At 46.4% G+C, this 25,517-nt stretch overlaps 2 protein-coding genes across 5 annotated transcripts in view; one reads left to right on the top strand and one right to left on the bottom strand.

The window, feature by feature from the left end:
• Window positions 1–25,517, bottom strand: part of SMIM33 (small integral membrane protein 33) — a 34,550-nt gene that overhangs the window by 5,990 nt on the left and 3,043 nt on the right. For 3 of the 4 annotated variants that reach the window (XM_064520798.1, XM_064520797.1, XM_064520799.1), the window contains exon 2: window positions 15,769–15,848. The gene's annotated coding sequence lies outside the window, so the exon portion shown is untranslated. Of the gene's footprint in view, window positions 1–12,323; window positions 12,400–15,768; window positions 15,849–25,517 lie in introns of those variants that run through there. The other variant, XM_064520801.1, reaches the window with a different exon arrangement.
• On the top strand, window positions 712–24,898 carry ECSCR (endothelial cell surface expressed chemotaxis and apoptosis regulator). The gene is made up of 11 exons (XM_026097710.2): window positions 712–845; window positions 14,005–14,046; window positions 14,696–14,746; window positions 16,906–17,025; window positions 17,575–17,622; window positions 19,697–19,744; window positions 20,351–20,449; window positions 21,650–21,748; window positions 22,278–22,314; window positions 23,600–23,699; window positions 24,249–24,898. The coding sequence occupies exons 1-11, from the start codon at window positions 788–790 to the stop codon at window positions 24,255–24,257; spliced, it is 711 nt and encodes a 236-aa protein (XP_025953495.2). The 5' UTR covers window positions 712–787; the 3' UTR covers window positions 24,258–24,898.

The raw sequence follows: 25,517 nt of genomic DNA on the forward strand, positions 1-25,517 counted from the left end.
AGCGCCACGGAAGGCAATGAACCCTTTGCAAAACGGCAGCACAAACTCAGGCACAGCCCCCTAACAGAGCGCGTTTGTGGTAGGGAGCAGCATTTAGGCTGGGGGTAGGGTTATTCAAAGCCTGGATGTCCTGCTGGGAAATGATGCTGCTGCAACATTCGACGTGTCCTGGGTACCCACCAGGAGCAGATACTGCCAACGGCCATTTCTAACCCCTCTCAGAGGATTTAAGAGAGTCCCCTCTCCTGTGAGAGGGACGGTTGGCTCCTCTGACGGCACCCGGGAGCAGCTTTTCGCCCATGGAGGACCAGGCCAGCCCGGGGCCCTCGCTACTCCACACAGAGCAGAGGAGCGGGTTGCTCCAGGCCAGGAGCAGAGCTGAACCCAAGGTGCCAGCTTTGTGCTCAGCGTACCCTCAACACAAATATACGGTTTCCGATAAAACCAGCACCGTAAAGAAGCAACTGAGGCCCGAAGCAAGGGAGGACCGTTGTGCACATTGCGCTGCCGTTCTCCCCCACTATGAGAACTGAATTGCCTAACAAAATGATGCTAAGGTTTCCTTTGCATTCGGTAAACTATGCCTCATATCCTTTTCAACCATAATGGGCTAAAAACACAATTCCGTGGCATGAGTTCCCTTGTGGATTCAGTCTGTTTCCTTCTATTCTTTAACAGGAAGCTCTAAAAGAATCAACCCAGGCAGGCAAATCTCTCCTCACCCTTTTTTCACTCTCAGTATGGACAGAGCCCTAGCAGGGCTGGACAGTTACGAGCTACCGAGAAGATGCTGGCTGCGTCTCTCCATCCGCTCCTGTGGCTATTTGGCTGTGTTCTTGTCAGAGGTAAGGTGCTTCAGCCACATCCCGAGCAAGGCTCAGCGGTGCAGAGCAGGCAGGTTTTCAGAGCTTGTCTTCCACGTATGCACCAAAGACAACTGGCCAGAGACTCGAATCTGTAGTAGCTGCCATTGGAAAGCTCAGCCTTTAAATGCGGAGCCAGAAGCAGGAGGCTGTTTGGAAATATCTGGCCATATTAGCTTGTGCAGTTTATTTGAGAAGGACTGCAGTGGAATAAAACAGCCAGTTTCCTGGTTAACAAAACGATTGTTTCTGTTGAAGTATTGAGATATTGATGTATTTTGTAGTAAATGGCATTTTTGCAAATATAGCTAAAAGTAGAACTACAGTACTTTTAAATGTACAAGACATAGTTTTCCTGGAAAGTTTTTTTCCTTGATTAAGTTTAATTTTTCCTGTTGTTGATGTAAATATAAAGAACATAGAGCAATGTGCAAGAACTCTGCATGCAATACACTTATCATTCATCTGTAATAGCTCTGATTCTAACTTTTCTTTCACATATGAGTTACGATGTGGGATAAAGCAAATGTACTTGCATGGAATCAGTCTCCTGTTCTGAAATATGACAGTGATTTTTTCTTTCATTGTAAGGCATATCTTGTGTTGGTGATGGCTGAAGTAGCTATGAGTTTAAAAGCATTCGAAGGAATAGACTGCGACATTATTGCCATTTCTAATTGCTAGCAATCTAAAAATAATAATACCATGTGTCTTGGATCCAAGGTTCTTATCATTAAACCACAGAAGTTGCATAAGGATTAGAGTCACTCTGTTGGTAATAACAGGATTTTTAAAAGGCGCAGAATGCAGATAATAAATCAATCCATACAACCCAAAACAGTGCTATTGAATCTTTAATTACTAGTGGTATAACTGTCAGGAGCAAGAGCATATAGATTGGAAATTTTCTCTTCTAGTAGGGGGCAATACTGCTGGCTTCAGCAGAGGGGCAAATTTTGCCCAATATCAGAGAAGGGCCTTTGAGGCCCCTTCGCCATGCCACTAGGCTTTTTAATGCCTGGCCAGAATGCTGCTTTTCCCATAAAAATACTTGTTATGGTCTGCGTGGGATGGGCATGCCACACAGGTTTTCGGGTACCTTTTCTGGATCACCTGCACTATACTGAGATCCACCCCCCTCCTGCCTACATGCGGGATTTTCGGCTGCTCGCCCCGTGTCCCAAGAGATTAACCTCGCAGTTTAACCTCTGCAGTTGGCGGATCAGGTGGTAAGGATGTCGTCACGACAGTCTGCCACCGTCCTGTCCATCAGCCCTCAGTGACTCACTCTGCCTGTCCGTAACTCTGGTCCCTGCATTCTGCTTAAAATTTTGGGGCAGTGACTGTTTTCGCCAGCTGTGTGCACAACAGCTAGCGACTATCCCAGTGGGGCCACTACCTACAGCCTATGCTAACAGCATTACTAACGCTTGCTGTGGTACGTTTGTACCTACTCTGGGTTCAATCCAGACATCCGATAAGCAACTGGCCTTCAACACTTCCACGTATTTTGTCTCAGGTTTTGTACTGCCACTGATAGAAAGTTCCGAAGTGGCTCCAGGGTTTTTCTTTTTAATTTGAGAGCAAAGTCACCCAGGTGTACATGCTGAATTTTACTTCATAACAGTAGTCCACTAACTGGGGGAAATGTTTCTGCACAAGGGAAAGCAGAAGGTTGAGTGAAAGAGGCAGAGGACTGATCAGTGATGCTCCTGGCTATCCGACACAGAAGTAACCAAAGGAGGGGGCTAGGGGCTCTTAAACACGACATAAGAGCTCAGTGGTCTCCTTATGCATCAGAAGGATGGAGGTAGCCCTGATGCAGTGACATAATTTGCTTTGGAGCACAACAGGGTACAGTCAAAATACCCATAAGGCCATGAAGATGGTGTTGATGTGGCAGTGAAATCTTCCAGGCCAGAGCTGGAGCAGCTATTACAAACGGGGTGGGTAGTATAAGAGCAGGGAAAGACAGTAATAGAAGAGCAGGGAAAGACGAGGACCAGAGGAGGGTGGGGAAAACTTCCCTGTTGCAGGAGAGTCTGAGAACTCCCAAACTGCACCAAGATGAAAAGCCAAAAATCACAATATCACAAGCCAGTAGTCCCAAAGTCGGGCTGAATAGCTCGTTGAAAACTAGTAATTGTCTGTTTCAGCACAGGCCTTTTCTACTTTTTGCAAGTTTTGTTATTCATTATTTTGAATTTCTAAGCTCAGAGTTATTTCAAAGGGAATGAATAAATACTGTCATTTTGAAATTGCTGAAATGAGAAGTCTTGGAAGTTTCCAACCTTTTTTCCCTCATAAATGCTTGACAAAAAAAATGTCCAAACAAACCTTTTCCTATGAACAGTTTCCATTACAACAGACTGGCATTTTCCAGACAAAAGATTTCCACTGAAAATGTCCTCATGGGGAGCTAATGAGAATCCCGCAGGTTTTTCCCATTGCCAGTCCATCTACTGCTTTCCTTATCTGCACTAGAGGCAGTGACTGGATAATGCCACGAGAAATATGACATACATATAACTGAGAACATAGGATGCCACTAAAGGGCATCAATCTAACAGGAGACCTTCCAGACAAGGTATTTACACACCAGTGCATCCTAAAGCTGACTCTTGCTGCTTCTCTGCCTGTGTTCCTCAGAAGAGGAGGACAGAATACATCCTCTCTTTAGGCACTCAGGGAGTTGCAAAAATCACATTAAAAAAATTATGCCAACACCAATAACAACAAAATACAGTGCTTTTAAAAATATATTTGACAAGAGACATTAGATGCCTGTAGTGGCAGAGACCGTAGTGCAGACCCCTTTAGTTTGTATTCTCAGTAAAGCTGGGAATAAAATCACTAGTGCTTTGGGTGTCAGGAGGAACTACAGTCAGAAAGCAATCCCTCCTGATGCAGCATGGCGAAATGCCAGGGTAGCTTCACCCCCTTCTTGTTCCCCACGTAAGGCTCATGGCCAGAGAAGTCCAAAGCGATGGAGCACTGCTATTCAGCAGCTTGAGCACCCACTGCAGTGCCAGAGAAGGCATCTCATTCAGATCCTGCCTCTTACTCCACTAAGTTGCAGCACAAGTCTCCTCTGCCTGCATGGACAGATGTTTCCTTCGCTAGTCCCTGACCATACCAGATGATGCCTGAGAGGAACCCCAAGATCCTTCCCTGACCCTCCCTGACCAAACAGGAGAGGCTAGTTTGACCCTGATCTAGTGTACAAGAGAACAGCAAAGGAGGAGGTGTTTAGGAGAAATGTTTGCTCACAAAGCAAACTACTCACTTCTAGTAAAACGTAACTCTGTAGACAATTCTCTGCAAAGCTGATACAAGCGGCTGCACGCTGTTTCCAGGAATTATGTTCTCTTACAATAGGTGAGTCAACAGCAGGTGTCTTCAGAGGACATAGTGCTGGTAATCCAACATGGAGGATGCTCCTGCTTGGAAAGTGAATGTTTGTTCTTAAGCTGAGCCTGGAAAATGCCTTGTTTAACAGTAGCAAAGGGCATCACCGCCAAGCCTCAGCTAGAAGGTCTAGTTACTCCAGTTTCAAGGGACATGAAAATGAGCCTGCTTCCCAGATGAGCCCCTTCAGCATGACCCAACCACCACTATGAGAAGGAACTTCTCATTTAGCCTGCTCAGCAGACTTAGGGACTCAGGGGATCATGTTTTTACCTTTCCACTGAATCATTCTAGCATAGGATAAGGGAGTATGAAGAGCCAAGCCCTTTCCGGTATCTCTGGCTGTGGTGGTGTTTGGAGGTATAAAAGTTTCAAGGAAACTTTGACCCTTAATGCCTCTAGATGGTGAAACTTGCTAGAAACTGGGTGAAACCAGGGACGTGGTTAAATGCCACTACCTAACTAACAGTTGGATTTCAGAGTTTAGGAATAATTTTCTAACTACTTTCAACTCACTGGTTTGGGACCCAATTCACCGAGATCAAGGTCGCTCATCTTGGACACAGTGAAGGGACAGGGACATCATAGCACAGAAGCAAGATTCAAATCAAAATGCTCTTAGGTATTGGGGTTTCAGCTGAGGACACCAGCTTAGGCCCACCTTGAAAAACTAAAGTGTTGAGCCCTGTTTTCCACATCATGTACAGACAGAGGGGGGAAGGCATGGTCCCTGCTAGCAACAAGTCCAAATACCCTCTGGTCCACTGGGACACTGCAGATTTCTCTGGGCAGTCAAGCTAACAGCTATGGATTACCACTCCATGCAAAGAGGAGGCAGAGAGTGCTCATGCTGAGCTGTTGCAGCAGTGTGCAACAGGAAGCTGCAGATGCGTGGAACATGTCCACCCAACTGCAGAGCAAGCTAGGCAAACCTTTCTGGTGGGGGGACCAGCCACCACTGGGTGAGGAAGGAGATGCAAGCATTCTTCTCTCTCATCAGATTTCCTCGCCTTTCCCACCACACTGAGATCAGGCACAACTGCAGATTTTGCATTCCCAAGGCAACACAGCCCCAGGCAAAGAGATCCCCACATAAGAGGGGGAAGGAGGCAAAGGCTGGGGCCTGATCCGGCCCAGCACTACTGCTGGCGATGGCACCCAGCCAAGAGCTGACAAAACAGCCGTGCTCTCCCAAAGCCTCCCAGGCTCCCTGGGCATGCACAGGACAGCCTGGATCTCACCTCCCTGATCTCAGGGAAGCTAGAACTTCAGGGAGGCTGAACTCTCTCAGGTCCTGCTTTGCCCAGCAGAAAGAAGGACCATGCAGGAGAGACATGAGCAGCACAGGGAAGTGTGGTTTGCTGAGATGCTTCATGCCCCCTATAGCCTGCAGCACGACTTAGGTCACAGTGTGAGGAGACCCAGCCTCAGTCCTGCACTGAGAAACAGGTTTGTAAAGAGGCTTGTAAAACATCAGGCCTATTTTGACAAATACCAGCAGCTTGACCAAATGCAGAGGAACTGTCCCAGCTCTAGCCATGAACCTGGCACTGCCAACCCATCCCAGCACTGATAAGCGTGACACACTGGAGCAAAAACATTTGATTCAACAAGCTCCTCTAAGATGCTGACTACAGGTGGCTCTGGAGCAGCTAAACATCTTAGAATCACACTGACATTAGTGTGAATAGAAATCAGGGAAGCAGCATGTCACAGTTGGTGTGCTGGATGGGGACACAGGACCACTGGCCTGTCAGTGTCCTGCCTTCTGTGTCTGCCACTTAACACTGAGACAGTCACATAAGACTCCCATGCCTTGGTTTCCTCGTATGTGAAGCAGGGCTAATGAAATGGCCTGCTCTGTAGTGCGCTTTGAAATCTGTGGATAAAACCTAGGTGATATCTATGGGGTAATTCACCTAAAAACTGAAGCCAGATGAAGTTTGTCAGCTCAAGGAGCTTTAACAGCTTCTTCTCACTCAGGCTAAGTATTTCAGGGAGCAAGCTGTAAAATACCTCCCCAGCAATGCTGTGTGAAATTAATATATTCAGGCAGGGACTGTTTCACCTCTTCCTTCAGCTGCTCCCCTGAGGTTCAAGCTAAGAGACTTAAGGAAATGAAAAGAATGGGAATTATAAGAACACCCCATGCCACTGGCCCTTTACAAACCTTTTTCGCCTCGGTCACCAGGTGGGAGCTGAACAGATCCCAGCAGGCCACGCTGCTGCAGGGTGTATCACAAACACCGCACAGACCATCTACTGTCAGCAATATCCTCCCCACCCAAGTAAACTCGGGGGATCCCAGAAACATGAAAACTGAGGCAAAGAGCATCCACGACTTTAGGAGAAGTGATAAATGTATCTGCCAGAGACACCCTACCACCAATCCATCACTTTGGTTGTACTGCTGCAGGGGATGGTAACATGTGCTGTCATAAGGCTTTGTGGATGCTTGTCTGGATGTGTACTGAATAAGCAAATTCAGCAGCAGATCTCCTACAGCACACTACATGTGGTGAGGAACAAAACTCTTACAAAATAATGAGGACGACATGCAGCGTGACCTGCACGATGGCAGAAGCTTGGCTGGCAACCTAACATGTGAAAGTAGTGCTCCTGAACCAGCCTGCAACTCCTGTCCCTTATTCAGTACCTCAGTTTCTCCATGTATTTTAAAAAAAAAAAAAAAAGGCAGAACAGAGCTAACACCATCCCACTCTTCTGTAAAGTGCTTTGAGATCTGCTGGGGAAAACTACTATTAAAAATAAAAAAGTATGAGAACAACAGGCAGGCAAGAAGCACATCCTGGGCTCTGGCTCCCAGAGGTCAGCCTGGAGAGCTCGCTCCCCTCAGGCTATTTCATCTGAATGTGGCATGGCGCAATTCCTTCACCAGACTCCCAGACAGACCGCCAAACCCCAACAGCGACACAGCCAGGAGAATGGCAGGACCCACAGCACCAGTATCATTGAGTATAGCAAACATACAGCTCTCGACCAACCAGGTTGGGAGGAAACTGGAACCAGTAAACAGCTGGGGGGCTCACGGTGCAGCAGCTGGGACAGCAGCCTGTCTGGAGTGTGTATTTACTCCCCACACACTATGGAGCAGTGGTGGCCCAGACCAGCATAGCCCAGGCGTGGGGGTTGCATTCAGGAGAAAACCATGCCATTTTACTCTTCTAGGGGTGGCTTTGTGTTGCTTGTGAGAAAACAGGACTTCAGCATACACCATGATGTGGCAGGGCCCATTCTGTGCATGTGGTTTCCCCACATTGTTTGTCTTCTGGCTTGTTTTTTAAAGTCAAGTAGCTTTTAATTGTCTTCCGATAGAAGAGTGCTCTGTTTCCAGAACAGCTCGCCAGAGAGAAGAGAGCACGATGCTCAGAGGATGCCCGGACCCGGGTTCAGCCCTCGAGGGGCAGAGGAAGGATAAGATTGTTTTTAACAATTCAGGAGATCCGGATTTAATTCCTGGCTCTCTCTAAACTTTCCACAAAACTTTGGCCAAGTCATTTCAATCTAGAACCACGGCAGTGAGCTGGCAAGCTCCTTGATGTTGTTGGACAATTAAGTGTTTAAATACCTCTGTTGATCTGGGATCTGATTTAGACTGCCAATTATCAATTCCATGTGGAAAGAATAGCGATCTTTCCTTTCTCTCCCTTGCATCTTCTGCCTTACCTATTCTGCTGTGAGTCCCTCTGGGCAGAGGCATCTTTTGTGCCTGTCTGGTGCCTAATAAAATGGAATTTAGACTTCTGCGAGGCTCACTGCTCTCCAGAGTTTCTAACACAGGGTTTTCCTTCATGAAAAAGTCAAACGTGGTGGCGGTGCTGCTATCTCCATTTCAACAGCTGCTGCATTCCACCCAGGAAACAGCTGCAATTTGTGTTAAGTGGTCAGCGTATTTTTGTCATGGGTTATTTTACTGAAGTGGAAATATATGAATTGAAAAATCTAATTTTAGGTTGTTAGGAAAACATTAGCTAAAGTGCTTTGGAGAGGCTGAGCTGGAAGGTACTACAGGAAGAAGACTCCTTTATCCATCTCTTTTCTGAAAGCATTTGTTTATACATCCTAATAGCAAAGGGTGATGTTGGTGTAGCAAGCCCGTACAGTGCCAGACAGGCTGCAGAGCTCCCTGCCAGGGAATACACCATGCAGAAACAGGCAGAACAACACTTCTCCTTCAGAGGCTGTTGGGGAAGGAGAAGAGGACAGCGAGTCCAGGGTTACATGTTGCAAGGGGGTTAGACGGTCCCCCTCTCTCACCAGTTCCGAGTGCGATAGGATCAGTCCCAGTCTCTGTGCCTTCATACTAGTCCCAGAGATCCTCTTTTGTGAATCCATCAATCTGTCAACACACAGACTGGACAGCACAAGCCTGCTGAAATATTTTCAACAGTTGGTCCAGGTCTCTCCTGCAGAAGGGAAAATGTGCAGCTATGCTGTTATACTGAGGCCATGCCATAAAGTCTTTTTAAAAAGTGCCTCTCTTTGGTCAGGAGCTGAAGAAACCACTCTTCAAATGCCTAAAACTGCCAGAAATAAGATACCAAAGCAGAAATATCTAAAACTCATTTGGTCTCTCTTCGTTTTACACTGAGGGGTGGTGCACAGAGCAGGGCGAGAAGCTGGCTCTGGGAACTTCTCAGCTGCTGGGGCCACTGAGAACAGGCTACGTGGAAGGGCCCCTCGGCTTCCAAAGGTGACACTCGCATCTAACATCAGGAAAGGAATATTGCAAATAACATAAATCCAAAATTTCCCTGTCCCTCATCATCTGGAAAAAATTAACTGAAGATGACCCTAGTTCGGAGTCAGAGAACCGAGAGGCGTCTGCAGTTCTGACACATTTTTCTTAGGCCCTATTGCTCTGATCGGTTATCAGGACTTTCCCATTACAGCAAGAGCATAAAGCAGTATTTCCTATCGTAAATCCCTCAGCGAGCTCCCAGTCTCCACCTAAAAACTGCACAATCTAACTGTAAATCACTTGCCCCCAAACAGTCAACAACAAATAGCTTGGCAGCGCTCACACTTAATGGCGAGCCCTTTAAATGGCTTTGATGTTTACTGCAATTACAGCCAGGCTGGCTGTGTCCTGAGTATTACTGTTACTTGTTTATACAGCAGCCACGACCAGGGACCAGCCACACAGGGACCAGGGCTGCGCTGCCAGAAACGCAGGGAGGAAACGGCACTATGGCCAGGTGCCACCGTCAGCATCGCAGCACGATCGGCACAAGAGTCCCCCGGGCCAGCCCGCAGGGAGCTGCGACACGTGGCATTTCTTTTGTACTTACCCATCCTGCTGCTCGGCCCCACAAAACACGCGCTGGGTCTCTTCCTGTTGTGTGCATGTCTGCACCTCTTAGCTCCAATTCAATCATGGCAGCCAAGCACCTTCCCAAGAAAAAAACACCTGACGCAACAGGACTCTGGATTATTTAAGTTGGCAGAGAAGGCATAACAAGAAGCAGGGGCCAGGAGTCGGAGCCAGACATGCTCCATGCAGAAATAATGTGCTGTTGTGTTTATAGAAGCCAGAGTAATTTACTGGAGAACAAAGACCCAAGAGGGAGATCTCCATCCCTCCGCCTCTTCACAGCAAGACTGGTCACTTTTCTGCAACGCACAAGCACAAAGGCAGCAGACGGGTCCATATCTACTTGGCCAGATGAAGTCCAGAGCCTGTGACATGGGGGAGATCTGATGCTTTCTTTGACATCATATTTTTTCAGGGTTTCCTGTTCCTCCCACCTCTCCCCAGGGAGAGGGAGCTGTGCCCTCCAGCAGGAGCTGGACTGATCAGCAAATTCAGGTCAGCGGCGAGGGGAGAAATCCCTCCCGCTCCTCCCTGCCCGACATAGGTGGCTCAGAGAGGCCAGGCATCCCGCTCCACAACACCTTTCCATGGCAGCAAGGCCTCCTCAAGTCTCTTCCCCTTCCCCGCCGTGGCCCCTCCTGCTGCGCTAGCTGCATGGGGAACTGGTCCAGCTAAAAAAACAACACCTTCACTGAACTGTTCTTTGGCCACGTTAGCGCCATGATCCAGAGCACCACATGCCCAAGCAGATTATGCTCGCACAAGAGAGGATACAGCAGCAGGGCTGTTGAACAAGCCTCAGTCAACCTCAGAAGACTGGGCATGGAGAACACCTGCTCACTTGTTTTTATTTATAATAACCCCAAGGTTTAATTTTGCAAATCATTTTGTGATCTCTCCTTACAAGCCAGTGCTCTGCTCTGGCCTTCAGCAAAGGGCTAAGCTGTGGTGGAAGAGCTTCGAGTGGGATCCTCTTCCTCTTGTACTACTTTGGGGGTACCTGAGCTGCCACCTCTGATAGCCCCATCCAGATCTAACAGTACAGGGCAGCAGTCAATGTCATCTTCCTTTCTCTCAGCCTCCTCCTGTTCCCCAGAGGCCCAATTCAAACATTCAGATTTCTCCTTAACTATACCAAAAAAGGATGAATAAGCTGCCAGTCGAGAAGTCTCTTTGTCTCCCTTTTCCTCTAAGGAAGCATATTAAGCACCAGCTAAGCTGTCTGGAAGTTACGGAGTGAAGACAATAGCTATCTGAGTGATTCCTGATGCTTTCACGCGACATGGACACTACAAAAAGCTATGACAATTTCAAGAAGAAAATACGCTGTTACGGGCGGTTACTTCTCCCACTGAAGTGACAGGATGACAGCTTCGGTTTCTGTAAGGGAACGATGGAGACAGAGAGGCTGCCTGAATTCTGCAGCTACCAGAGGATATTTGCCCCATGGTGATTTTGATACATTACTGTGTGCTGAACATATACAGAGCACTTCTCAAGGCATTTGCAAACCTACATCCAGAACATTTGTGCTGTAATGCTGTTTGAGAAGAGGAAGGGCAGCACCAAAGCAAGAGAGAAAACTTGGCAAAGTGATGCAAACCGCCCAAGTTACTGTGCGTTCCTCCCCGAGCCAGCTGGGCTTCTGGGGAGCAGACAGTGCCCCACAGCATCCCATGAGACAGGGCTGCACTCCCCTTTCTCAAAAGCAGCATCATGTGCCCAAAAGACTCTTTTTTTAGTTATACTAGCTGATTCACTAAGTGATGTTGCCTCTCTCCACAACCCTGCCTATGTTTTTAGGCTGATGTACATTTAACCTGCTCTTTAAAACCTCCAAAGAAGGATATCCTGCAGTCCTTCTATGCGGTCATACCTAGGAAATCCTTGCGTTAAAGTTTCCTACTGTCCAACCTCCCTTTCTCTTGCTGCAGGTTTAGCTCACTTTTCTCTTGGCCTGTTCACAGTGGATGTAGAGAACTGATTAGCCCCTTCCTCTCTAGGTTATTAAGGACTGCCATCATGTCTCCTCTCAGTCTTATCTATGGGCTAAACAAGTCCCATCCTTTCACGCTCTCTCCTCTGCAGGTGTCTGAGTGAAAGCTGTCTAGAGCATGGCCCTGGAGAGATCCACAGCAAGCATATTTCCCAGTACCAGTGCTGCTACGCAGGCAGGTTTTGCCAGCCTGCTGCCCAGTAAGCTAGAACAGAAAAGCAAGGAAGAGTTTTCAAGTCAGGTGTGATTCTTACAGGCAAACCCTATCTGAAAAGCGATTGTTTTATTATGCATTCACTGTGGTTTACACACTGTTTTGATTCCGGTTGGGCTGGGATCCTTTTCATAAAGCCTTAGAGGAAAAAACAATTAGGGCTCCAAGATAGCTACATGAGAAAGACGACATCAATCAGGAGCTCGCTAGACCCAGACAGTCCCCCGGGGGCTGGGCTCTGAGCCAAGCTGCAATAACCCGCACACACCGCGCGCTGAGGACTTCTACTGCTCCCTTGCACGGGCTACGGGGACAAAACCAGCCCTGCGTTTGACAGCTCCTCCAGCCAGAGCCTGCTTTGGCTTACCCTGGCAAACAAGCCTCAGCTCACAGCAGCTGCAATCTCTCCTTCCAGACCTATGCCACTGTCGGGGTGGGATTCGCCTGACCTTTTTCAGACGTCCACAACACAATGTAGGCGCCTACCACTCTGCTTATTTACATTACCTCTATAGCTCCGGGCGAGAAACAGGATGTTGCAGGCTGTGGCTCCTTTCACTGGAAGGCAGAAATCTAAAATAGATCAGATCAATAGGGCTTTAGAAGCTCCTGATCCTCTCTTGGGGGAGAAAGGCAGCCTAGAGATTAGCTCTCTTGCAGGCCCGCTCGTGACAGAGGTATAACAGCAGCTGATATGAATCTTGCATGTCGAGACCGCAGAGCCAGGCTGTAACACAACCGGAGGGCAAGCACTGCTCTGGACAGCAGTCTAGCCGATCGTTGCTGCTGTGCTGGATCCCTCCCTCCTGTGACCCCCCAGGCCTCCCGCAGAGGCACTGCACCCGACCAGCCCACCGCTTCAAACACGCGCTGCTGTACGGCATTACAGGGCACAGCGAGCTGCAAGGAGTCGGTGTTTCTTGCCGTCGCTTTTTGCCTGAACCCGTTAGGACCCGTCAGCTCGCACGGGACTCCAGTGAGGCAGATCACCAGCGGGGATCCGGTTCAATCGCTTTCTTTAGCTCCAATTTAATTTCTTTGAAGAATCTTTTGGCAGTGGCAGTATCACCAGCAATAATTATTAAAATGCTAATTAGCGTGTGCATTAAAGAAAGGAAACTCAGTCACACTTTCAAAATTAAACCAGCTAGTTTTGATTTCTGAGCATTTAAAGTAAATTTTGCTTGCATTTTCTCATTCTTGTCCCCAGCTATGGGAACTGGACATTTCTTTTTCCTTTTTAAATGGCATCTCAGCTTATCATAGGACTCCAGGCGCTGAGGCTTAAAGAAAAGCATCAGATATCCTAAGAGTCGACAACATGGAGGATTGGTAGAGGGATGCCTTGGCACAAATTCAAAACCAAAAAAAAAAAAAATCTGTATCTATCTGGGATAGACACAGTCTGTGCAATACGCGTCTCCATCACCAACCTAACCCCATCCATGACCATCCTAACTCTACCTGCTAGGGAAGGCTGCTCTGAGTCAGTCCATAAGCTGCAGCCTCCTGCCAGTTCACCATGTGAGAACTAACACAGCCACGAGGCCTCAGCCACCTCCCTAGGAGGCAAATGCAGGGGACAGAAGGTAGGAGACAGGAAGAAAAACAGTCTAGAGAGCTTTACAAGTCCCATCCATCAAGGTCTCAGTGAAACAAAGCATTCCGGAGTGTCTTAACTCTTTAAGCAGCTTCAGGAACCAATTCAAATGGCCTTTCTCTGCCAAGAAAGAGCTCATGGGGAAGGAATGACACCACTTATATTGCTTTGCATTTTCATGTAAGAGCAAAGGAAGGCTGCCTAAAGGTTTGGCTTCATCTGACACACCCTCGACCCCTCTTCCCATGTCCAGCTAGCCTGGCTCCCAGAGACGGATTTTTCCCACCCTGCTTCTCTCTGGGGAGGGGATGGGCAGACGAGTGCATTCATCCCAGCTGAATATACTCCAGCAGTAATTTGCTCAGAATAAACTTAATATCTCATATTTAACCAAATAGCTTTACACTCTCAAAGTGTTCATTACTATTTCCTAGCTAATGCTTTTGGGAAAATCGACGTATTTCAAAGTCAGTCCCTACAGAAAATGGGGAAAACCCAAACCACACAACCAGCAAGAACCCTGATGCATTGGTGTGTGCCAGACTGTCACACATTACTATCACTAAAACTGTTGTTGTTTCATTTCAGGTACTACAACCTCCACAGAACCTTCTGTCCACACTGTAGCAGGTACCATCTGGGTTTTGATCTTATTTAAAAAGTCCACTTGTACGTGTGTGCGCGTGCCCACGTGTGGATGCAGATGGAGAGTTCACAAATGGGAACCAGATTCAACCACCCCCCCCAATCTGCTAAAGTGCCTTTTCACAGGACCCTGCGCTGCCCAGTTCTGCATGGCACATTTATAACCAGCCCCCCCTCAGTCTCCAAGGCTTGTGGAGAAGACACCTAACCCCAGATACATGACCCTAGGCACAGCCCATTTTCTGCTGTCTCTGCCCAGCCTTGTCTGGAAGGGAGGAGTACCGATTTCAGGAGGCCCCTTGAAAGCAGAGTGAGTGAAGGGAGGAAGACAAGGCACGGGTCCTGTCTTGCCTTTGCTTCCCCCTTTCCTCTCAGCTGTCTCCTAGCCATTCTCTGGGAACATGCTTTCCTCTGGGGATCCTCAGAGCCACGCTCCCTTTGCTCATGGCGCTTCTACACCAGCATCAGTGACAAATGCTCTCCTTAGCACCTCTTGCTCCCGTCACCCTCTCAGCTTTATCGAGTAAAACGGCCTCTTTCTGTCCCATCCTTCAAACCTCCCTAAGGGGACCCCGCCAACAAGGAGCACCTGTGTAGAAGATGTCACCTCCATGACTCTCTGCTTGTGTTACAGGTCGGTCTCAAACAACAACACACAGCCCTGAAGTAAAGAACCATACCTCAGGTAAGGCATACCAAAGGAGAAGTACTCTGTGCCTTCCTCTTCCTCCCTCCAAGGGCTGTTACAGACACCCCACGACAGTGGATGGTAGCAGGACTATCAGAGCTCTTCTGAGGAGCAGATAGTGCAGCTGCACTGCTTTTGGACCCCGAGGGCATCCTGGGAAGCTTGTAAATGGTCTGTATGTACATCAGTCCTTTTGGGCTGTCCAGAAGCAGGTTAGAAGAGTATAGTGGTGGGGAGGAAAAGATTTTGTCATGGGGAGGAAGAAGAAGATTTTGTGGCATAAGGGCTTCTGATCCAGCCAGCTTACCCAAAAAGGTCAAGGGACAGGGGTAAGAATGGGGGAAAAAAATCACCGAATTGAGTGGGGAGAAGCAGGGTCACAACACAGACAGGATCCTCACAGAGAGGGGCAAACCCTGGGTTTGGAGCTACTGCCTTGTGTGTGCGCAAGGGATGCACGACGCCAGCCGAGGAGGCAGGTTGGGCTGCACCTGCGTCACCGTGTCCTGCCACCACACACTTTGCTTAGCAGCTCTTCGGTGCAAGGACTGCTGGGTCCGAGTGCAGCGTGTGCATGTACGGCGCCCCACGGACCAGGTCTGGCCTTGGTTCTTGAGCATTGTTGTAACGGAAGTAACAGTAATAAAGCCATTGTTATGGGTTTCCCCGCATTACATTTACTGCTTGTTTATTGTTATTGATTTCTTGATAAGGCTGACTACACTGTTTTTAAATAACTACCAATTTCCAGTGCTTTGCACAGCCTCAGCACCTCACTTACAGAGCAGGCTGATGTGTTCCCCATTTCTCTAAGCAGAAAAGGGAGGCACGAAGAGGCTTGTCCTGAACAGCACGGTGTTTGTGACAGCACAAGGACTGAACACTGCCTTAGGTTCAATCCAGTCATTAACGATGACTGTTTTGCTTTGTTATCTATTTCCATGGAAACAGCAATCAAATCGCTCACAATGGCAGATGACATTTAAAAAGTAGCATGAACCTCTGCAGAGTTCCCTTACCTTATCCTTGTTTTTTTGATCTCCCGCTCTGCTGCAACCGGCTTCAGGACACCACCATGTGTCACGGTCACATAGGAGCCCTGGAAGTGGGAGCAGTGAGTTGTTAGCAAAAAGTTCCATGTTTCCGTCTGCAAATATACCAAATCCAAATAATATGCAATGGGATTTCTCCAACTCCAGACTCGTATCTGTTCTTCCACTGAGAGATCTTTGGAGATGTAATTCCTGCTCTGTCTGAAAAATTCTGTTCTACACATAACTTACCCTTCAAAGAGACCCCAAAATTTAATGGAGAAAGTTAAGTTCCAAAAAATCTGCCCAGCACTCAGCATGTTTGAGATTCTGCTCCTATGCATTGCAAAAAAAGATAAACTTACTCCTAAATGCAAATACTCTGGTGAAACAGTTTGTTGAAAGGAAGGGAAAAAAAAAAACCTAAAAAGTAAAAAACTTACAACTAGTATCATTCCTTTCTCATTTTTACTGGAAAGCCATGAGGAGTTGAGACAAATAGCTTGCCTATAAAACCAAACTTGGTGATCCACTCTCCCTTGCAGAGGGTTTATTGAAAGCTTTTTCCCCCCTACCATGTTGTTCTAGATGCACGGGGTTCATGTTCTCACCACATTGCTTTCAACATGAGGTTGAAAAAAATGCTGAAGTCTTCAGTCCATTGCAAGAAATAAACTATTTGTGCTTTTTAGGGACTCCCAGTGAAGTGAAACACAAAAGCTAGCACGTCATAACAAGCAGGCCAGCATGTTGGTGCCAGGCAGCTCTAGCTAGTTAAAGTGATGAAGTGATAAAAGTGATGAAAATATTTATTTTAAAAGTGCAAAAAAGTGGTGGCAAAACTAGACTGAACTTTTGCCATGTACCTCTTGAGTTGCCAGCTCAGCACCTCTGTACACTTCTGACTGGCCTTGCCAAAAAGGCAAAAGTTAATGTCAAAGTACCAAAGCTTGAGCAGGACTAAGGATATTTCCTTGTCTGCTCAGCTCAATGCTTCTCCTAGTAGGTTTTCCATAATCCCCAAGGGGCCTGAGAATTCACTTCAAAAAAACATGTCCAAGCTGTTTCTGAACAGAAGCCGTGGTGTGTAGAGCTATTTCAAATAACCCTGTGCTTACTCTACAGAGCCTTCAACTTCAGTAAAGTCAGCAACAACAGCCGACTTGAATCTCACCTCTTTGGACCTGGTTACTACAACCAAGCGCTCTATCACCTCTGCGACAACACTAACATCGCCCGTGCCGGGTAAGTGCCTGCCGCTGCCTTCACACAACTATGGAAAACCAATACACTTTTGCTCATGCAGGATCAGTGCTCCTGTTTGTGAGCCCTCCCTTATCCAAGAGATTCTGGGGGCATCAGAAAGCCCGGGCCACTTCACACCACAGGAATTGCTCAGTGGTAGCACTCTTTTGAAGCAGTCTCACCATCTTTGCTGACAGAAGCCGCTCATTCTAGCTCCCCAAAAGCACAGGGCTGGACGCAGCTGGGATCTGGAGCCAGCCCACATCAGGGAAGCCAGATGGCACTCTGCCCCAGGTGATGCTTTCAGGAGTTACAGGCATCCGCAGTCTCCCTGGTACAGCTCTCCCAAACTCATGTCTTATGCACGCTCTCTCCGATGACTCCGTGAGCAGGACATGGCTTGCAAGCCAGATGGCTTTATTTATGCCTGGAGGGGAAATTTCATGCCTAGAAACAAAGTTCTTTGCCAAGCAACCCAACAGCTCTCCAAAACTCTTGAAACTGTTATTAATTATGCTAAGTCTCCTTTCCTATGTTTTCTTTATCCAGATGAAAAGTCTAATGGAAGCAGAAACACAGTAGCCTCACCAACACAAGGTATTCTGGTGGTTTTTTTGTTTGTTTGTTTTTTTTAAATAGAGGAATGCAATGAAACCTTGTCTAAATTTATCAATTAACTTACTTCATCTACATGGTGCAGGTTATTTAAGCACTAGGGGTTGAGCCATCAGTAACACCCAAAATCACCTCTAGCATCCTTATAAGCAGTCAATAAAACAGAAGACCAAATCCACTTAACATCCTCTGACTGAGATGAACTTGAAGAGCTGAAAGAGTAATCTACATTTAGAAACAAGGTGGCCCTTTTAACACCCTGCAAAAAAAAGTCCTCCTTTTGTTTTTGGCAGTGTGCTTAGCCCTGCTCGTAAGCAAAAAATACAGAATTCAGTAAGACTTTTCTCAGAATAAGGGCAGACTCCAGGAAAGTCAGTGGGAAGACTTAAATCTGATAACCACATTGATCCTTCATTTTAGAGATTCAGATTCAAGAATCTGGACTGATCAAGAATGAGAAACTCTCTGCCCTCCTCCCACATCTTCCCCAAGTTTCACTCATGCAAGGTTAAAATCCTGGGGTCAGCTCTGCCTGCACAGATGTCCAACCAGCATGTCTGTGCCTAGACAAACCAAGAGTCCTTTACGGCAGACTAATATTAATTATAACCCTGCTTTATCGGAAAAGTGCAATACATCTTTGACTATAGAAATGCTGCTGATGCTTCCAGAAGTGAGGCCTCCTGTTGTGTGGGACTCAGCATTTCCCAAGAACTAGGTATCCAGGCCAGGCTCAAACCATGTTTGCTCTCTACTCACTGTAGCTAAAAGAATAACTTCAGAATGAAGCAAAGGGTTTGACGGCTGTTAAAAAAATATATATACAGCAGTAGGTATAACCAGCCACCGTTTTTCAGGACTGTTCTGCTCCATGTGGTTACTGGTTTCTGAGCAAGTTAAATTTGTTCTTTCAGAAAAAAGTTTTGTTTGAGAACATGCTTCATCTATGCTAAGATCCTTCATTAACTGCAATAATATTTTTTCCTCATATCCAAAGTGAAGCCAATTTGAATCCATATTTTATTTAAATGTGCTGGAAGGCTTTATTCCTATATTTGCAAGTAGCTTTCTTCCACATCTTGATTTCATATTTCCACCTTTTCTTCTGACTTCGTACAAAATGACATTTTAAAACATGGATATCTTCTGCAAGCTGGGAAATCCAGTTTCAAGTCAGCTCTGTGGGAGCCCATAGGACAGCTGCACTCCCGTTCAGAACGACAGTAGCTGTTTTACGGTTTTTCAGGTAGCACATAGTTGTGGCCAATTTTGTTTTTAGGAGGGAAGGGATGGGAAAGGAAGAAAGGAGATCCTGCTTGACTATAAATGATCTTCTGAAGTCCTGAAGTATCAATTTTAGCATCCTGACAACGCTTGTAGCTGTTCAGTAAGGTCAAGGCAGATAATTAGTTCTGGCTTTTCAACATCCTGATCCAAAAAGCAAAGGATGCATCACTATACAAGTGAAATACATAGGCTGGCTTTAAAATTGCTTACACAGGCATTGAAAGCAGCTGTCACAAACCAAAGAGCTTCATATAAGCCAGTTCATCCCGCTGAGAACTGGAGTCCTTGGCTGAACAAGCCTCTACACTGCCACAGCTAGACTACATACGGTGTCCAAATCAGCTCTCTTGAAGGTAGCTTAAATATTTCCAGATAACATGCAGTCTGCAGGTATGCAGACAACATATCCAGTAAGTCCAAGGCAAGCCAACCAGTCAACCCACACCCATATTCTGCAGAACTTCTAAAAATACAATCTGGTTAGGGGAGGAGAAAGCCCAGTCTCATTTAAAATTTGTAAGCAAGGTCAAATCTGTAACCTCCTCAGTTCGCTGCTCCGGTATTTAATTGCTGTATCTGCCTGAAAACTGTTGGGATTGCAGAAACTGAATCTCAACAGTGACAGATATTTTAATCTCGTTTCCCCGAGTTTTCATTAGGTATGGCAAATAGAACAAAGTATGTTTGGTGGGGAGGTTTCACTCTGAAAATGAATGCCCTGTTTCCCTGGATGAGTACAAGTCTCATGCTCTATGTTTCCTCTGTCCAGGTCAAGAGCCCAAGAGAAGCAAGACTACTACAACATCAGCAATTCAAGGTGCTTTCTCCTTGCACAAAGAACTAAGTAACACTGGATGTTTTACAGTCCTCCTCACAGCCAACAGCAATGCCATCATACTGCTGTCTTCAAGGCGGCATGGTGAAGAGCTAACCAGAGCACCTGAGGGCTGCTGGCTGGTCCATCTAGTCCTTGAAAAATCTGTAAAGTTGCACAGAAACAGCACTTCTTTTGGGCAATCTGTCCAACTCGAGAAGACCTGTGGCTAGTCAAGGCAGGAAAGGTACTAGTATGGTTAGAGATTATAAAAGGAGGGAGACAGGACAGGCCCCATCCTCAAATACACCACCAGATCAATCCCCTCTACCTACCATGCTCAGCTTCCTCATTGCCACCCCAGCAGAAGACACTAAGGATGGGAATATCACTTGCTCACAGAGATTGCTGATAAAAGGGGCCTCACTAAGGCCATCTCTGATGCCTACGTAGGTCTTGGTCACTTTGCTGTTAATAGTGATGGAGCTGGTCCAGGATCCACTGTTATTCTCTTCAATAAGGTGAAGTGATAACTTTGCTAGGAATTGTCTTCTCACCTTGGAAGAAAACCTTTATATAAAGCTACTTTTTTTCCCCCTCCCCTCACAGGCACCTCACAAACAGTTACCCCAACACCGGAGTCCTCTGGCTACTTGCCCACGCCTACTCCTACAGATGGTAAAACACCACTGACGGTGGCAGCTTTTGGTAAGTTCTTTTGTCATCTGGGGAGAAGGGGGGAGTTCTGTTCTGCCAAGACAGTCAGTTTTGGACACCCAGCCTCAGCAGTTAGGCTTCCCAAGGGAACAGCTCCTCCGTTTTCCTCTTCAGCATGTCCAACTCTGGAGTTTCAGTGCAAGAGAAAACTCTCCGAAAAAAAGATCTGTCATCAGGCAGTAAAGAATCTAAGTAACAATTACTCCCATTCATGCCTAAAATACCATGGATAGGCATTTTGAAAGTCCATCAGGGCATGTCTGAACTTGAGATCTTGCTCCCAGCACCAGTATTTGCCCCAGCTACATTCCAGCTCTGTGTTACAGCAAGCGGCACAGATTATCCCATGCCATGCCCTGGTTTCCCTAACAGGGCGTAGAATAAATATACTACCTGCCCTGAAGCTTAGACAATCTTTTTTTCTCCTGCAAACCTGCTGGGACTGCATTCCCAGCCCTGCCTTACTGCTTTCACCCATACATTTTATGTCTCACTTGGCAGGGAGCAACCAAGTCCTCTGCATCCTTCAGAGATTGTGCAAGGATGGAGCAAGAGATGCCATACCTTAATCTGACAGTGGCTTTGAAGACAGGCATGGGTTAGCCTTAAGACACCCACTCTTCCCTGCTCTCTGCTGCCTCCCCAAAGAGCAAAAACAATTTGCGCATTTCTATTGCGCTATAGGAAAATCTTATTTCAGAAGCATTATTTTCTAAGTGTTAAATTCATAAGTATCATTTGTTTATATCCTCCAAGGGGAGCCAAAAGGAGTCCTGGCCATTGGTTTATGAGACTGATAACAAACTGTTCAGAGCCTCTAGCTTGTCTCTCCCCTTTACATTATGTATTTATCTGACTTTACAAATGTTTAAGATAAGATTTCTCAACTAAGAGACATACTGACCCAAATCAACCCCTTGTGTAGTCCGGTTGACTTCTGCCCTCTTGGAACTGTATTATCAATTAAATATTCATCAAAAGCCCTTTGAGGCTAAAATTTAAGATAAAGCCATTCACTCCATTCATTATTTACTTCTCTGGATATTACATACCATGTTCATTTTAAGAGATGAATGATTCATTGTTTTCTGACCCGAATTTTCATTGGGTCAAAGTCCCTCCACTACCCCCGGGGCCAAGGGCAGGCACACTGCCATATCAACAGCAGACGATTCTTTCCTCCATCCCCAGGTGTCATCAGCTTCATAGTCATCCTGATAGTGGTTGTGATCATCCTTGTGAGCGTGGTCAGCCTGAGGTTCAAGTGTAACCGTTCAAAGGACTCAGAAGGTATTTGCCTGCCCATTTGGGGTTTTAGGAATTTCAGGTACATCCTTGTGCTGTTCATTTAGGAGGCAGCAGACTTTACTACTTCATGCTCCTCTTTGCAGCTGAAGATGGGCTTAAGGAGTACAAAAAATAATTTCTATATCAGAACTATACCTGAGCCAGAACTCTTCATGCTGCAGTTGCGGAGTTTGCTACTCATTTTCCCCAGGATCCCAATCCTCATTGAGCACTGCCCACTAGAGGGCAAGGCTGCTCTACGGCAAGACGGAGAACTACCAAGAGCTCAAAGGAAGCCAGCAACTAAATAAGCAGCAAAACATTTAGTCTTGCCCGTAAAAATGCAAAATTAGTTGAAGCAGTTTCTCTAACCAACTCTCAAGTATCTGATGGTGGCTCTAATCTCATTTGGATGTCGTTTATAATCCTTTACAATGCAATTCTCAATACAGCTGACTTGACGTATCTTATTGCTTAGCTGTGATGTTCTCACCTACATATCAACTACTTTTCTCCACCCCCCACCCCCCAGATAAGCAGAAGCCGGGGAGCTCCATGGTATCAGAGAGGTAAGGCTGTCCATTGACCTCGCTCATTCACATCCTATTGAAAGCGTGTATTTTATTCCAGAACCAATTTTAGCAAGAAGAGGCGGCTTTGGTTATTTCAGGGGGAAGGAAGTGTTTCAGGACTCCTTTGAGAAGGGTAAAAACTGAGTGCCAACAGCCTCACCCTGTATCTGATGAAGTCAAAGCTAGAAGTTCAGTCACTTATTTAGGGGCCTGATTTTAGAGCTGCACTGATAACTGTGAGGGCTCATCACCTCCCAAAAGAGCAGTTCACTCGCATTGCCTTGCCTAAATATAGACTTGAGGTCCAAACTTGGGTTTCTGAATCTCAAAGCAATCCCAGTGAGAGGAGATCAGGTCCCCCAAAATATCTTCCAAGATCCCTATTCCTGTTATCAGGAAATGTGGGAGAAGGGGGACACTGCTACAGAGGCCTTTGGAAGAGGAACATCAAGTGGAGAATGGTCTGCCTGAACCTCACAGCCCATCACCACAACCTAGGAGGAGGGGCTTCAGGAGGGAAAGCAAAAGGAAACAGAAACTGGAAGGAAACTCAAGTGAGGAGAAAGTGTAACCAAGTACCAAAAGCTCTTGCTCCTGCTCTTCTATCTGATAATTTCCTACTAAGGTAGCAATCCAGCTTTAGAAAGGTGAAAGGACACAGGGAGGAAGGTCCCTAGGTGCTAAATTCACAATGATGTTAATGGTTCCTAAATACCCTTAATGATCATGACCTAAGTGATCTGCAACCACTCAGGCAGGACATATCAGCAGAGGACTGTGCCCAGAGGCACCCTAATCCCCAAGATCTTCCACTCTGCATTGGCACTGAATGCAAATCCCAGCCCTTAGGCTAGGGAGAAAGGGGAATCCCACCAGTGGTGCTTTCCACTAGGCAAACCGGCTGCGCATCAGAATTCATCTGAATGCACCGCTTCTTTCTCCAGAGACCTCTGAACACAGGCATGGCATGGGGAATTTAACTGCTAGGAATGTGCCTGAATTATGGCAATGGATCCAAGAGCAGGTCCACATTTTCAGTCTCAGGGGGTGCAGCCAGGACCATAAATCCAGAGCTGGAGACAATGCTATTCTAGGCTTTGGATAGACCTGTCTCCACTCATGGGCTGCACCTGAGCCAATCACCTGGAGGCAGGAAACTCCCAAATCTACCCAGGTCCAACGTGCCAGCCTGCCTCAGCCCTGCCTCTTTGCCTGCAATTGTGTGCAAAGAGACTCCTGTCTCTCATTTACCAGATCTCTTAATACCTTCTCTTGTTGACAGCTGCTCTGCAGGCACAAGCGAGAAGGATAACAGCATCACCCTGATCTCCATGAAGAACATCAACATGAACAACAGCATAAGCTACCCACCATCAGAAAAGGTTTCCCTGTTAAATCTTTCTTTTTATACAGTTAGCTGGGGATTATTTCTCTTGCTTGCCTTTGAGGTATTCCCTTTGCTCTCTTATTCCTTCAGAAAAGCATTAAACACCATCAAACTCAGAGATCCAAACTGGTTCCAGTGAGCCTGATGAAAGTTTGGTTGCCTCTGAAGCTTATCAAAGCTGCCTAAACTCTGAAGGGGTCAAGCATACCCCATGTATTACATAGGTGCCATCATCCAGGGTTAGCCAGAGCCAGAGTGTTTTGTCATTAAATTAATAGATAAATAAGCTAGATTTTCTGAAGTCAGGGTCTCATTTTCTCATCAAAGCTCCCTATATTCTTGCTCTGTAGAGCTGTTGGTGATGTTGCAGTACATTATTGGAATGGCTCTTAGAGTACTGACAAGAAAGTAATTCACACTACTTTGTTAAGTTGTCTGAAAGCTAAACTAGAAATTGGATTTTGTTTAAGGGAACACTTTGCTTAATTTCTTTTGCCAGCCCAAACAGGCTACTGATGCATCATGTTTTTTTTTCCTTTTGCAGGTGCTATGAAGACAATGACCTAGAGCTAGAGGCTGACATTTGACAACCAGCAGTGACTTTCTAGATTCTTATTGTCCTTTGGGGAAAGAGCAGTGGTGGGCTTTTTTTTATATATAAGTTATTCTGCCCTTTCTGATCAATACATTTACTGTATCATCCAACATAGCTTCCCCATCTGGGGTCTAAGGGCTTGCTCTAGCTACAGCCTGCCATGCTCAATGGTTGATATCTAACTGTATTTTTGATATGCATTCAAACTCTCAGAGTATCCAAGCAGCAAGGAGCACCAAGGAACTATCTACTTGGCTGATAAACTGCTGCCCTTGACTAATGGCCCTTCTAGTCTGTGCCAGACAGTCACAGGCTTGCCACATAGCTAATCAGTATGGCTCCTGATTGAGCTAAGCCCATGCATTAAAAAGCATGACTCTGAAGCTGAAGGCCTAATGGGACTTATACGCCCAAGTGCTGGGTCAAATCAAAGCACAGTTGCTCGGAGTCTTTTATCCTTGGTGCCCCGGTGTCCCCATAGAGATGGGGATAATCACATTCACCTACCTCACAGGGGTGTTGTGAGGCTACATTAATCAATGTCTGTAGAGCATTTGGAGAGCCATGAATTAAAGGTGCTGCTGAAATGCAAACTGCCATCTTAAGTATTTTGTCATTAATAACCAAACTTCAGCCAGAGAGATCAACTTCCCACAGGTCCATCATGTTTACAATAAGGAAGACTGGCTGTTTTAACTATAAAGAACAAGGTCTCTGCCTAGATAGGGCTTTGATTGACTGTGAAAGGGAGTGGCCACAAGCAAAGCCAATACTGAGCTGCTTCTGTCTACTGCAATGGCATCTCAGAAAAGACAACCACCTGGAAGAGCAGAAGCTAACATGACCACTAGATTTTTTTTTTTTTGATAACCTACCATATTCACAGTCTTCAAGGTGTCATTAACTCTGATGCTCCTATTGCCTTAACTTTCATTCTGTCCCAGATAAATAACTAAATCTTCAGCAGAGGTGAGGCAACCCCTTCTAGGATAACAACTGGAGCTCACAAGCTACTTTCATGAAGGGTGGTAGTCCAAGTTTGTTGGGAGACCTTCAATCATTTGTTCCACTGCTTTCCCATAGCTTTCTGATGCACCAAAAAAAGCAGACGCCCTGTGCAGCAGTTCAGTCTGAGCAGTCTGCCTTACTGCAGCACCAAGAACCATGAATGTGTCCCCAAGTCACTACAATAACAAAGACACAGTCCCCTGCTAGGCA

This window comes from Dromaius novaehollandiae, chromosome 15 (genome assembly GCF_036370855.1).
Source record: "Dromaius novaehollandiae isolate bDroNov1 chromosome 15, bDroNov1.hap1, whole genome shotgun sequence".
In the NCBI taxonomy this organism is placed as follows: Eukaryota; Metazoa; Chordata; class Aves; order Casuariiformes; family Dromaiidae; genus Dromaius; species Dromaius novaehollandiae.